The sequence below is a fragment of the Muscardinus avellanarius genome (genome assembly GCF_963383645.1).
Source record: "Muscardinus avellanarius genome assembly, chromosome: 14".
Taxonomy (NCBI): Eukaryota; Metazoa; Chordata; class Mammalia; order Rodentia; family Gliridae; genus Muscardinus; species Muscardinus avellanarius.
In genome coordinates, this window is record NC_137800.1 from 53,783,277 (window position 1) to 53,796,090 (window position 12,814).

The 12,814-nt window shown below is 35.9% G+C and overlaps 1 protein-coding gene across 3 annotated transcripts in view; it reads left to right on the forward strand.

Annotated features, from left to right (window-relative positions):
* The window catches only part of UNC5D (unc-5 netrin receptor D), a gene marked incomplete at both ends in the record, with an annotated part of 663,802 nt that overhangs the window by 362,649 nt on the left and 288,339 nt on the right, over window positions 1–12,814 (forward strand). For all 3 annotated transcript variants that reach the window (XM_080710801.1, XM_080710802.1, XM_080710803.1), the window contains one exon: window positions 6,215–6,433. In XM_080710801.1, coding sequence (XP_080566927.1) covers window positions 6,215–6,433 — 219 coding nt within the window. The remainder of the gene's footprint in view (window positions 1–6,214; window positions 6,434–12,814) is intronic.

Sequence of the window (12,814 nt, forward strand, 5' to 3'; positions counted from 1 at the left end):
TGTAAGTTACTGAGGCTGGCTTTGAATTTGTGATCCTCCTGTCTCAGCTCCTCAAGTACTGGGACTACAAGCATGCATCATTACTATCTCAATTAACATCACAAAACACTAGTAGGCTTTATTCATCTATTTCTTTTTTTATTGATGTATTATAGTATCACATCATAATGTAAATCATACTGAGAATGGCATACACATAGTACTTGCTGTCCCTCCCGCCTCCTCCCTATTTTCCTCCTTCTCAATACCAAGTGTCCAGGTTAACAATGTTATATTCATATGTATGCACATAGTCACAGGTAGTATTTCCATTAATAAACCTCAGCCTTCTTCTTTCCCTATCCTTCTTCCCTGGTTCCACTGAGGATCTCCTCCATTATCTGGCTACAGTAATATATGCATACCCATGTTCATAGCAGCATAAATTCACAATAGACAAACTATGGAACCAACCTTGGTGTCCATCAATAGAAGAATGGATTAAAAATTATGAGAAATACACACAATTGAATTCTACCCAGCAATAAATAACACAATTATTTAATTTGTAAAAAATGTAAAGACATGGAGAAAATTATGTTAAGTGAGATTAGTCAAGCACAGAAAAAGAAAGGACATATGTTTTTTTGAATATTCATCTATTTCTATAGATTAAAATGGACCCTCTAAGAGCCAGGTAACAAATTGAAAATACCAGAGTGAACCAAAACTTGGTCTGAAAAAGGATTCTAAACTTTTTGATTTTTTTAAAATCAGTTTTAGTTTTGTTTAATGACATGGTTTCTGGTTGTACTTTGAAGCAAATTGCATTACTGTGAAAAGCTAAGCAGACTTTGGAGTTTGAAGGGGAAAAATGAAATATATATTTAAATATAATATACTCAAAAAAAGGCATAAGAGTAATTTAGAATTTCTTAAAAACTTCTAATTAAAGCTTAATTATACTGACACTTCTTTGGTGATATTCCTGGGTCTTATGAATTCCAATTTAGGGTGACTGTGGCAGGCAGTGTGCCCAATCTTCTTTCTAACTGAATGTATCAAACAGTCAAATATTGATAGCTCATCCATGTTGTTAAAATGAATGACAATTCATTTGCCCCATCCCTGTTTTTTGTTACTGAGGTTTACTATATTCTATTATATTCCTTGTATTTTAATCAGAGATCTGGTTGTTAAATATTCCTGCTAAAAAGAAATATTTGTTTCTAAATGATATGCTGAAAAATTCTTGTTTTACTCTCAGACAACAATTATTTTTTTATTTCTTTTTTTATTTTGAATGCTGAGCATTGAAGACAGGGCCTACTTCTTTATTTCGCATTTTGGCAAAGATGGCTCTTAAGTTGAATATAATAGGTTGAATACTTGCTGTTCTTTAAAAAATATTTGTTTTTTCAAGACCTTCTCTGGGATGTACCTATTACTCAGGTGCCCTGACCTGTACACATAGACCAGCTGAAGGGCAGTTGAATCATCTTTGGGATGAATGCCATACTTAATGGAAATGGTGAGGTACTACACAAATGACATGTCCTTTTATTTCATCTTCTTTTGCTTTTGTGAACTATAAGCAGGAACTCACTAAATTAAAGTATCAGACTTCTAAGGATTTATCCATCTGAACTAAAATGGAATTGTGAGCTGATCAAAGTAAGATATTTGTGTTCAAGTTTATGTCATTTACTGGTGGTAAGATCTTAGATGTTACATAGAATCCAAGCTTGTCTTTAAACATAAAATGGGATACTCTTAGTACCCATCTGGGAGAGTCATGAATCTTAAATAATTTAATTCTTATGGAAGGCTTATTACCATAACCTTTAACCATTCTATGTAAATGGCAACTTTTACTTTCTACTAATATAGTTTGCATTTTTTTGTAACTTACCAAAACTTAACTCTTGATGGCCTTGGGATTGATAAAGTGAAGCCTGCAAGCTCTGTGTTTTCTTAAGAAGAAAGGTCTTACCATATCAATAAGGAATGCTTCTTGCCACAAATAACAAAAGAATTTGACTGAGTGGCTTTAAATAAGTGAGGATTTGCTAAATGCCCACAGTTGTTACTTGGGGTGGATGTCTCCTGATGTTGGTTTAGGGTATCAACCAAGACAATGGGACTCTGAGCTCCTCTTGAATTTTCTCTTGCCTTTGTCCTCAGTAAAATATGGAAAAAAGAAAAGGAATAGTTCCAACCTTACCCTTAGTCACAGAAATAAAGGCTTTTTCAGAAGCTTCTATTGATGACTCGGTGGCTAGACACTAATACATTTCAATTGTGTAGGATGTCACCTAAGAAATGTATGACTTTTTCCAGCCTACACTGTAAAACTGAAGTGGAGGAAGACATTTGTCACTAGAATTAAAAAAAAAAAAAAAAAAAAAAAAACTGGTAATTGAAATCAGGGGCACTCTACCTCTGAGCTATATTTCCAGACCTTTTTATTTTTTTGTTTTGAAACAGAGTCTTGACAAGGTACTAAGGCTGGCCTTGAACCTGTGATCCTCCTGTCTCAGCCTTATAAGAACTGGTATTATAGGCCTGTGCCACCATTCATGGCCAACACCATCATTTTTCACAGTAGATCTTAAAACATGTGTGCTGTTTTTCATAAAACTGTTAAATTACCTCCCTTCCTCTCTTCCAAACAATGAACTCTCAAAAATGTGTAAGTCCCCAGCCAGGCCTGGTGGCTTGTAATCCCCAAGCTTGGGAAGCTGAGACAGAAGGAACACGCAGGTTTGAAGCTAGCTTCTCTGGCTTAAGAGACCCTGTTTCCAAGTAAAAATATAAAAATGGGTCTGGGAGTGTAGCCTGGAGGTAGAAGCATTTCACACCCAGTGCCACCCAAAAAAAAAAAAAAAAAAAATGTAAGCCCCTAAAATAGTTCTCATTTGTACACTTATTTCTTTTTGTTACCTTCCCTTCTCTCTCCTAGAAGAACCCTCTCAGGATTTCCTGAATTACTCATTTCCAAAGCCAGTATGTAGGGCTCAGCCTGATGGTCATTCATGCATTGAGGAGAGAAAGGTGTGCTGGCACTGTGGAGTAAAGGGGAATCCTGGATAGCAAGTTTACTGAGGATTCAGCCTTCTGACTGAGCTGAAGCCAAGAGCAGGGCAGGATTAGAGCTGGATCAGAATGGAAGTTAGGAGTAGAGAGGAGGAGTTCCCCTGCATAGGCATTATTAGATAAATACCACTCCTTACACTTCTCTCTACAAAGCATAAACAAAGAAGCTATCTGATGATTCATTTCAACTTACCTCATTTATTTTTTGGAAATAAATGATAAAAGGTAAAACATACAATATATACATAGTCTCTTACCTTCCCCTGCCACTCCCAAGTCTTGTTTCTTAGTTTTTGGCCATCAGAGATGTATGTTTACATTTACATGGCCCTTTATGTATGTTTACATGACTTTGACATAGCTTCAATAATAGTTAAGATAGTTTTCTCTTTCTTTCCTCTCCTCCCCTCCCCTCCCCTCCCCTCCCCTCTCCTCTCCTCTCCTCTCCTCTCCTCTCCTCTCCTCTTTTCTCCTCTCCTCTCCTCTCCTCTTTTCTCCTCTCCTCTCTCCTCTCCCTCTCTCCTTCTTTTCTTTCCTTTCCTTTCCCTTTCTTCCCTTCTTCTTCTTCTTCTTCTTCTTCTTCTTCTTCTTCTTCTTCTTCTTCTTCTTCTTCTTCTTCTTCTTCTTTTCCTTCTCCTTCTCCTTCTTCTCTCCTCCTCTCTCTCTCTCTCTCTCTCTCTCTCTCTCTCTCTCTCTCTCTCTCTCTCTTCTCTCTGCTATTATCAGTAATATTCTTAAGGAGGGTCTTTGGTCAGAAAGGTCACTTACTGTCATACTCCTCCATGACATTCTCCTATTCTGTTAGTGATGTAACCAGATCCCCATACTTGATCTAAAGGGCATTAATAAATGGTAGAAAATAACCTAATTGCTTTTAGATCTCTATTTTTTGTGAGTTGGATAGTTGAAATGATTGATTTTATGATCTACTCTCTTTTTTGATACTTTATTTATCAATGATAAATATCACCTCTTTGCATAGAGCTTATGAACTTTTCTCTCTGCCCCCCTTTAAATATTTACTTCAGACACAGTCATGCATACTCTTACCTGTTAAGCAAAATGCATCCATCAAATGTGTATTTCTGCTGTGTATGTATATTGCTCCTCAGGTTTGGGTATATTCTGTGTGTTCTTTATCAGGTGACCCTTTTATGCAATAATGAATTACTCTGGACAGAGCTCAAACTCCTAGTGAGAGTGGGAGCATTTTATGCCCATATAAAATCTTTTAATATCTTTGTCATTTTCTCGAATGCATGGATTTACAAAATCCTTCAAGGACTTGGTATTATTAAAGATGGAAACTTGCATAAGCAGCTTGTAATAAAATAAATATATGATATAGTTTATAAAGTCTGTTGTAAATAAATGTATTTAAACATGTACACACCTGTGATTCTATCCTGAAACCCCCTTTATGCCTTATGATAAATAAACATTTTAATTTCTGAGTTATTTATTGTAATTTAATGAGATAACTATTTTTCCTTACTTTTTGGAGTACTTGTTTATGATTTTCACTACTTTCAATTTGCATACACCTGAGTTAGCTTTTTCATTGCAAATGGTTCAAGGCTTGTAGCATCTTTGTTATGTGAAGTTTTTTCTTTGTTATATGAAGTTGTTTTTTTTTACTCCTTACATTAACTTATTTAATTTTTAAGAAAATTGTGTTTTACAGAATCAAGATACTATTAGTTTTAACTAATTGCAATGGCAGATCTTGCTTGTTTGTTCCCATTGGCAAGGAATCATTTTCATAACTTGGTGTTTTCTCTGTAAGATAGAAGATACCTCTTAAAATACACACCTCTCCCACCTTTGTTCTTTTTAATATTTGAAAATTCTTCCTAATAATCTTAAAATAGAACATTACCCTCACTAATAATGAATTATGTCTACCTTTATGCTTGAGTTGTTAAAATACATGTGAACCATAAGAAGTTCTGCTCAAAATTTCCTTGATGTCATGCAGAAAGGCAGGATAGGCCACAGGATGTACCTTCTACCAGGCTCTCTCTTGGATCTTGTTCTAGTAGTTCACTCATTGGCTTTCCTCATTTTAGTTCTAAAAGTTGGTTTGATCTCAAATGAAAAAATTTGCCTGGAGCATAGTTAATCTTAGCATTGAAATATTGGCTTTCTTCATTCTTTCAGTGGAATGGTCTTTGGGAAGGTACTTCTCCTGGCTATCTCCCCTTGCTTGAACTCTCAGTTTCTTCCTCTGATCTTGTGGTAGTTTCCAGGGATTTGAGTTCTTGCTGAATGTAGTAAAGAGGCAAAAAGCAAAGTCCTGGCTCTGGCATTTATCATGTTTTGTCAGTTCCCTAATGTTAAGTGAGAACTATGTCTGTTCCTTGCCTTTCAATAGCTGTCATTTTAGCTACTCAGTGCATGCTCAGAGCTGTGTTAGCATTGTTTTTGTTCCAGCCTTAGTAGAGCAATCCCTAGAATACCATGGAGATACTGGGGGGAAATATGGGCCAGGGAGAAGAGAGTAAACTGATATTTCTTTTGAAGGAGAAGTGAGTTGGTGAGCCATCCAAGAAAGAATGCCAGGCAAATATGAAGTTTCATAGATGGAGAAAACAGACAATGTGGAAATTGGAGCCTATCTCCTAAGTACCCTCCAGTATCATCACCATCACTCAGTAGGATGAATTTGAAGTTCAGCCTCCAACTCCACAAATATTTATCTAAATTCTTTCTACATTTATATTCAAAACTAAAGTCTGAAGAATCTTATATTCAGTATTATTACTGTTGTTGTTTTTCTTCATCATCATCATCATCATCATCATCATCATCATCATCATTATCATTGTTGTTGTTGTTTTGGTGGTACTAGAGATTAAACTCCAGGGGTAATTTACCTCTGAGCTATATCCTCAGCCCTCTTTTATTCTTTTTTTTTTTGAAACAGGGTCTCACTGAGTTATATTCATTACTTTTATGTATCCGACAGACTGAAGATATGTCCACCTGGAGATACTAAAATTATGTTGTCTCCAGAAGATAACTCATCTACCAGATCTAAGGAGCATGCTATATTAGAGCTGGTGTGAGATCAGCAATGTCCTCTCACATCTGAGCTGCCAGTGTAACTTGTGTTCTGATGTCTTCTTTCATTTCACAGGCAATGACAACAGTGAAGCTCTTCCGGAATCTATCCCATCAGCTCCAGGGACACTGCCTCATTTCATAGAGGAGCCAGATGATGCTTATATCATCAAGAGTAACCCTATTGCACTCAGGTGCAAAGCAAGGCCAGCCATGCAGATATTCTTCAAGTGCAATGGTGAATGGGTTCATCAAAACGAGCACATCTCTGAGGAGAGTCTGGATGAGAGCTCAGGTGAGAGCATGGGGCAGGGTGGTCGGAGGCAGCCACATGCCCCACATCCCCATTCAGTGGCATTCTGCAAAAGACAGGTAGCTTTCTGTCATCACCTTATTTGAGAGAGTTTGTGTTAACATCATCCCAGATACTTAAGATGTAATCTTATCTTTAAATGACTCAAAAGCCCTGTGAGTACTCTATTACAATATAGTACAGAGACATTTTCTTGTTCTACATAACTTTCAGCACTTAACATTGTATGTAAGTTGATATTCTCACTGGAAATAGAAGCAGATAGTTGGTGTTTTCATTTTCTGAAATCTAAATACTTTCAAGACAAATATTAGATCTTTCATCAAATGCCATTTAAAGAAGATTTCTATTACTTTATCTCTTCTTAGATATTATTATTTTTTACTTTATTCTCTACAGTTTTTTTAATACTCTTGAAACTTGTATTTTTCTTTTCTATTTTTGTGTAATGACAGATTCCAAATTTTATCACCATATTCTAGCATGAACTCTGATATGACAGAATTTTTCAACTATCTTTACTTTATTGGTCATTTGACTAGTTTGGCTGGTAGTGGGTCATCATACTAGATAAGATATGAAGACTTATCTAAGCATTTAGCAGGTATCATTTCAGTCTTTATGATTGCCCCCTGTGGTAAATAATGCTATCCTTACCTTCTTTCAGAAAAGAAAGAATAGCACTAAGAAGCTCCTAGAGATTAAATAAACCAACTTCTCAGATTAAATAAAGAAAAACTCACTGTATGATCATTCAACTCAAACACCCTCAATATTTTTAACCTTTTATAGTTTAGTATATTACAGAAACAATATATTATTTCAAACTTCGGTTGCTCAAACCAGATTCAGTGTTATCTCTCCCTAGATTCATTAGTTCTGATTTGTTCAATTCATTAGATAATAAATTTTGATTAAGTAAAAAAAACTGAGTATAATTAAAATGTTTCAAGTGACCTCAGTGTGCTAATAACATACTAATGACATCCAATATAACAGGCTAGGCATTTCAGAGTATTGAAACGTAGTTGAGTAACTCAGACAGATGGGCTTCACAGCCATGTAAAGGGTAAGACAAATATACTGAGTACCATATAATGAAGTTAGGATGCCTGCCCGAGGAGAAGTATGTGGTAGTGTGGAGGGTTAATAGGAAAGGTTTCATCTAACTAGAATTGTTGGGAATGGTGTTATGGTGGGTGACAACATTTGAAAGGGACTTTGATGAATATGGAATCTACAGACATTCCAATGACACTGCATTCTGAGAAGGGCAGAGGAGTCTCAGTGATTTGAAGGCCACAAACATTATCTAATGAAAGAAAGCCTAGTATGTGTCTAAAAAGAGGATGAATTGGGGATAAATATAAAATTAATGTAAAAGAATAACAGTCAGTACCAAATAGAAAATTTAATGGCTAAAAAGTCCTCATTTACTAGACTGAGGAATACTGTACAGATTTGTGGATGTATAGGTGGTGGTAGCAGTGGATTCTATTTTAATGTGAGAATACAGTGGCTGGTGTTGTGTTTCATAGGATGGCTCTGGCAGAGTGGTGGGATAGTAAGAAGAAGCAAGAATGAACAAGTTAGGAGACACGGATAGCTGAGGTCAGAAAAAGGAAGGTCTGGCTCTTGTCTAAAGGCAACAAAAATAAGAGCTAGATGTCTAGTATGAGAAACACTTCCATAAATATGAGTATAAGACTAATAACATGACTTCATTTATGGCTGATTTAGTTAGTTAAAACAATGGAGGAATAAAAATTAATCTCTTTCTATTAAGGTAGTACAAAAGAAATCAAGTTTTGGTGTCAGTCAAATTTCTGATACTGGAATAAAAATTAACCTGTTGTTAAAATGGTGTTTTAATTACTACAGATATTTGCATTAACAACTAGAAGTGCCTGGAATCATTATTTGAATAAACTGAGTTTGAAGTACTAATGAGAACTAAAGGAGATATATAGATATAGAGATTTGCAAATTACAGAAACAGAGGAGTACATTTGGTAATCATCAGCAAATATTGAAGCCATGAAGGGAGATACTATCAAGAAAGAAGGGCTAACATAAAATGGAAAAACATCTAGAGACTGCCTCTGCATGAGATAGGGAGAGAATTTTGACTATTTCTGTCATCTTTTCAAGGGCCTAGAAAAGAACTAGAGTAGGCTGTTTCAAATCAAAAGAGAAATTAGTTAGATATGGTCTTCAGGTTATACTCTATCTCTGCCCAAGAAATCAATAAAAGAAAAGATAAAGAACTAAACATTGCTAACCATATATGGTTATAAACTAATTTGAGATTGAAATAGAAATGCAAAAATTGGAAAGTAGCTTACCACAATTTCCTGTGAAAAATTTGTATTAAGTTTCCTTCTTTTTTGGGGGGAGGTGATACTGGGGATGGAACCCAGGGGCACTCTACCTCTGAGCTACAGCTCCAGTCCAAATTTTTATTCTTTTATTTTTTAATTTAATTTTAATTTTTATTTTTGGTGGTACTGGGGTTCCTGGAAGCCCTTCTACCTCCGGGCTACACTCCCAGACCTATTTTTACATTTTTATTTGGAAACAGGGTCTCCTAAGCCAGCGCTCGCTGCTGGCTTCGAACCTGCGTGATCCTCCTGTCTCCGCCTCCCAAGCATGGGGATTACAAGCGTGCGCCACCATGCCCGGCTTATACTTTTATTTTTGAAACAAAGTCTCACTAAGTTGCACAGGGCCTCATTAAGTAGCTGAGGGTGTTCTTGAACCTGTGATCCTCTTGTCTCACCCTCCCAAGGTTTCTGTCTTGAATTTGTTGTTCTTCTGACGACAGCATACATAGAAGCTTGGAATCTAAATGTAAGAACTGAGTAATATCTGAAAGTCTTATTTTATTTTTGTTTTTTGATACTAGGGTTTTAACCCAGAGACATTCTTCCTCCTAGTCACATCCCCAGCCATTTTTATTTTGAAACAGTCTCACTAGGTTGCTAAAAATCTCATTATGTTGCTGAGACTGGCCAAGAATCTGCAAACCTCCTATTGCAGCCTTCCAAATACTGTGGTTATAGGAATACACCACCAGGCCTGGCTATACAATCCTATTTTTACATTGAAAATTCAACTAGTTGATGGCATGGCTATACCTAGAGACCAGATCTTCTCCTGTTAACCTTGAGTATTTCTTTCATACTACAGAATACCTTTCTTTACAGATTCATGGTATCCTTCCCAATCAAAATAGCCACAAATTCTCTTGCTTATGCAATGATGGAATTGCGTCAACATTTTCCATTAGGAATCTGTTCAGGGTTTCAACCTCCCATATATATTTGTATACATATTCCATTGGAATTTGTTCAATTTTGACTATTTCTGTCATCTTTTCAAGGGCCAAGTTTTTATTCTATGTCATGTTTCTGGTACTGTTAGACCAAATTTTATAACACACAAAGGTATAGAGACATTTCTAGATTATGGGTATTGTTTCCTTCCTGAAATAAGGATTGGTTATAATCAGGAGAAAAGAAGAAAACAAAAATAAAGTTTTTATGTCAGGCAAATGTCTGATACTGTGCTCCCAATGTTTGGATTTAAGAGAGATTTAGGTGGATGAACTTTGTGTTGGTACAGGTATATCAGAGACAATAGCAGTCTCACTTAGCATGAAAAATTCACAGGAAGGATTCTGAAATTTGGGAGCGGTAACAAAGGGAAGAACATTTACCCTACATACAGGAAATTACAAAACAGTAACAGAATGTGAAAGGCTATGCAATTAGTCCAACTGCAAAGGCTTCTAATATCAGTGGCTCCATTGGGCAGTGTGATATATTCTCAGATACCTGTCCTATATTTGGCCTAGTCATAAACTTAGAATAACAGAATCCCACTGGGTAAACTCCAAATAAAAGGAAGAATGTTGAAAAATGATTAGCCATTTTTATATCACTGCTAGAAAATATTATAGTCATTCTCATTTAAAGGCCTCTTACTAAGTATTGCAAGCCAGTTTACACTTACTTGCAATTTCACAACATTCTGTTTTGTTATTATTTCTCCCTTTTAATTCTCTTAGCATTGCTAGGCAGCTCCATGTTTGGCAGAGAACATTGTTGAATACATTCTCAACTTCCAAGCAAAATTCTTTCCTTCTCTATTTTCTTTTTAAAAAATGGTAAATAAAAGTTACATATTTCAAAAGAATTGGGAAACACAAAATTTATAAATGACAATCAGAAAAAAAATATACCAGTTTTTTAAAATGCTATGATAAAGAATATAAATTTTAATAGTTTCCTTTTTGAAAAGAGTTTAATAAGCACAACCTTTTCTTCCAAGTAATTTTGATTTAATCAATAAGAAAGAAATGCCTCTCCCTAAACAGTTTTCTTCTGTGTGGTTAATGAAAATCGCTGTCTACCACACATTGCAATTTTCTTTCTCTTTCTTTCTTTCTTTCTTTCTTTCTTTCTTTCTTTCTTTCTTTCTTTCTTTCTTTCTTTCTTTTTCTTCTTGCCATTCTGAAGATGGAACTCAGGGACATTGTTCCTCTGATCTACACCCCCAGCCCTATTTTTTTAGTATGCTTTATTTTTGAAACAGCGGCTCACTGAGTTGCAAAGGTGCAATTATGTTTCTTTTCTTTTCTTTTTTCTTGTTTCTTTTTCCTTTTTTTTTTTTTTGCCATTCTGGGGCTGGAATCCAGGGACATTCGACCTCTGAACTACACCCCCTGCCCTATTTTTTTTTATTCTTTATTTTGAAATAGGGCCTCACTAAGTAGCTGAGGTTCCTGGTGAACTGCCATCCTCTGGTCTCAGCCTCCTGAATGCTGAGATTACAAGTATGTGCCACCACATCCTGCTTGCAATTATGTTTCTTTAGCGCTGTGTTAATGGTGGAATAGAGGAAATGGGTGCAAGTTGAGTACAGATATTTTACCCCAAACCATATAAGTCTAATTAAGGTTGGAAACAAACTGGCCTCAGCTGTTGAAAAATAGATGCATTACCTCCCTTGGGTTCTCTAGTGCAGAGCTGGAGAGCAGTGATTGCCTGCTTTTAAAGGACAATTGTTTTTTTTATTGGATATATAAAATAATTTTTGCCAGTTCTGTAGGACAAAATGACATTAAGACAATGGGTCCAAATTTGACCAAAAAAAGAGAAAGAGAATTTTTCGGTATTTTCGAAATTCTGTTGGAAGTAACTCCTCCTAGATCTTAAAACAACATATTCTCCATTTCTTAACTATCAGAGACTTTTCTATGCATTTTATTTAGGGCTTCCTCTCTTCAAAATCTAATGGGAAATGCGTAGAACCAGGGAGTGTTAGGAGTAGACCCAGAATCTTTTGTGTTTTCAAATTGGAAGCAATAATTCCTTTCAGTTGTTAAAAGCTGCAAACTGCCTTTGGTCTTTCTGGTAATTTGGACGAGTCATCTAACAGTTCAAATAAGAAGAAAAAGGATTGTGTGTTTTCACACAATTTAGCTTGGAAAATCCTGAGCTAGAGTTCTTTCCTGTAAAAAGTACAATTTATTTGACGTGAGTTACTGTGTTCACACAGACTAGGCTATGCTTCTTAGTAATGTACACTTTCAGTTCTCTGCACCAGCCAAGGGATCCTCTTTCATTTGTTCTGCCTCATTTCATTTGGAAATATGGGCACTCCTATTCCTTGTGGTTTGCCTCTGTTAACATCTGGAAACTTAGAGTTGAGGAGAAATTCCCACCCAAGAATCATGCCCCTGTGAAAAGGGTGGAACATTCAGGAGCACAAAAATTAAGAGCTGTGGTGTAACGGGCAGACACAGATGCAGACAAACACAGTGAGCAACAAAACCAACAAGAAGTTAACCGTATCTTGACAATCAGGAGTATGCTGCCTGTGGGAAGCTCGTGTTATCAATAAGTTAAACCACTTCTTTATTGTTCATTAAAAACAAGAGTTCTCTTAACAATACTCCATGGCTCTTGGTCTAACTTAGAGATACTGAATGCTAATGAGAAAAACAATGCATATTTAAAAGTCTCAACTCCAGCAATCTACTATTTTTCTTTTTAAAGAATATCATCTCAGGGACTTCTTTGTGTGATTTCCTTTTAAAATAGTTGTAGCCCCTCTCTGGGGATAAAAGGTTAATGGATTGTTTTGAGAAGAGAGAGAGAAGAGTAGAAATAAAAATGTATTAAATCTTTAAAGTTAGTATTTCAGAAGTTTGCTGTGCTGGTGATGAGGATTTGAATATAGCATCTTCTGGAAAACCATTTATTTGAAGTTACCTTCAATGATTCACAAATCACCAAGGCACATTTGGAAAGCATACATTTTAGACCACAGAACACAGAAATAACCATCTCTCAAGTG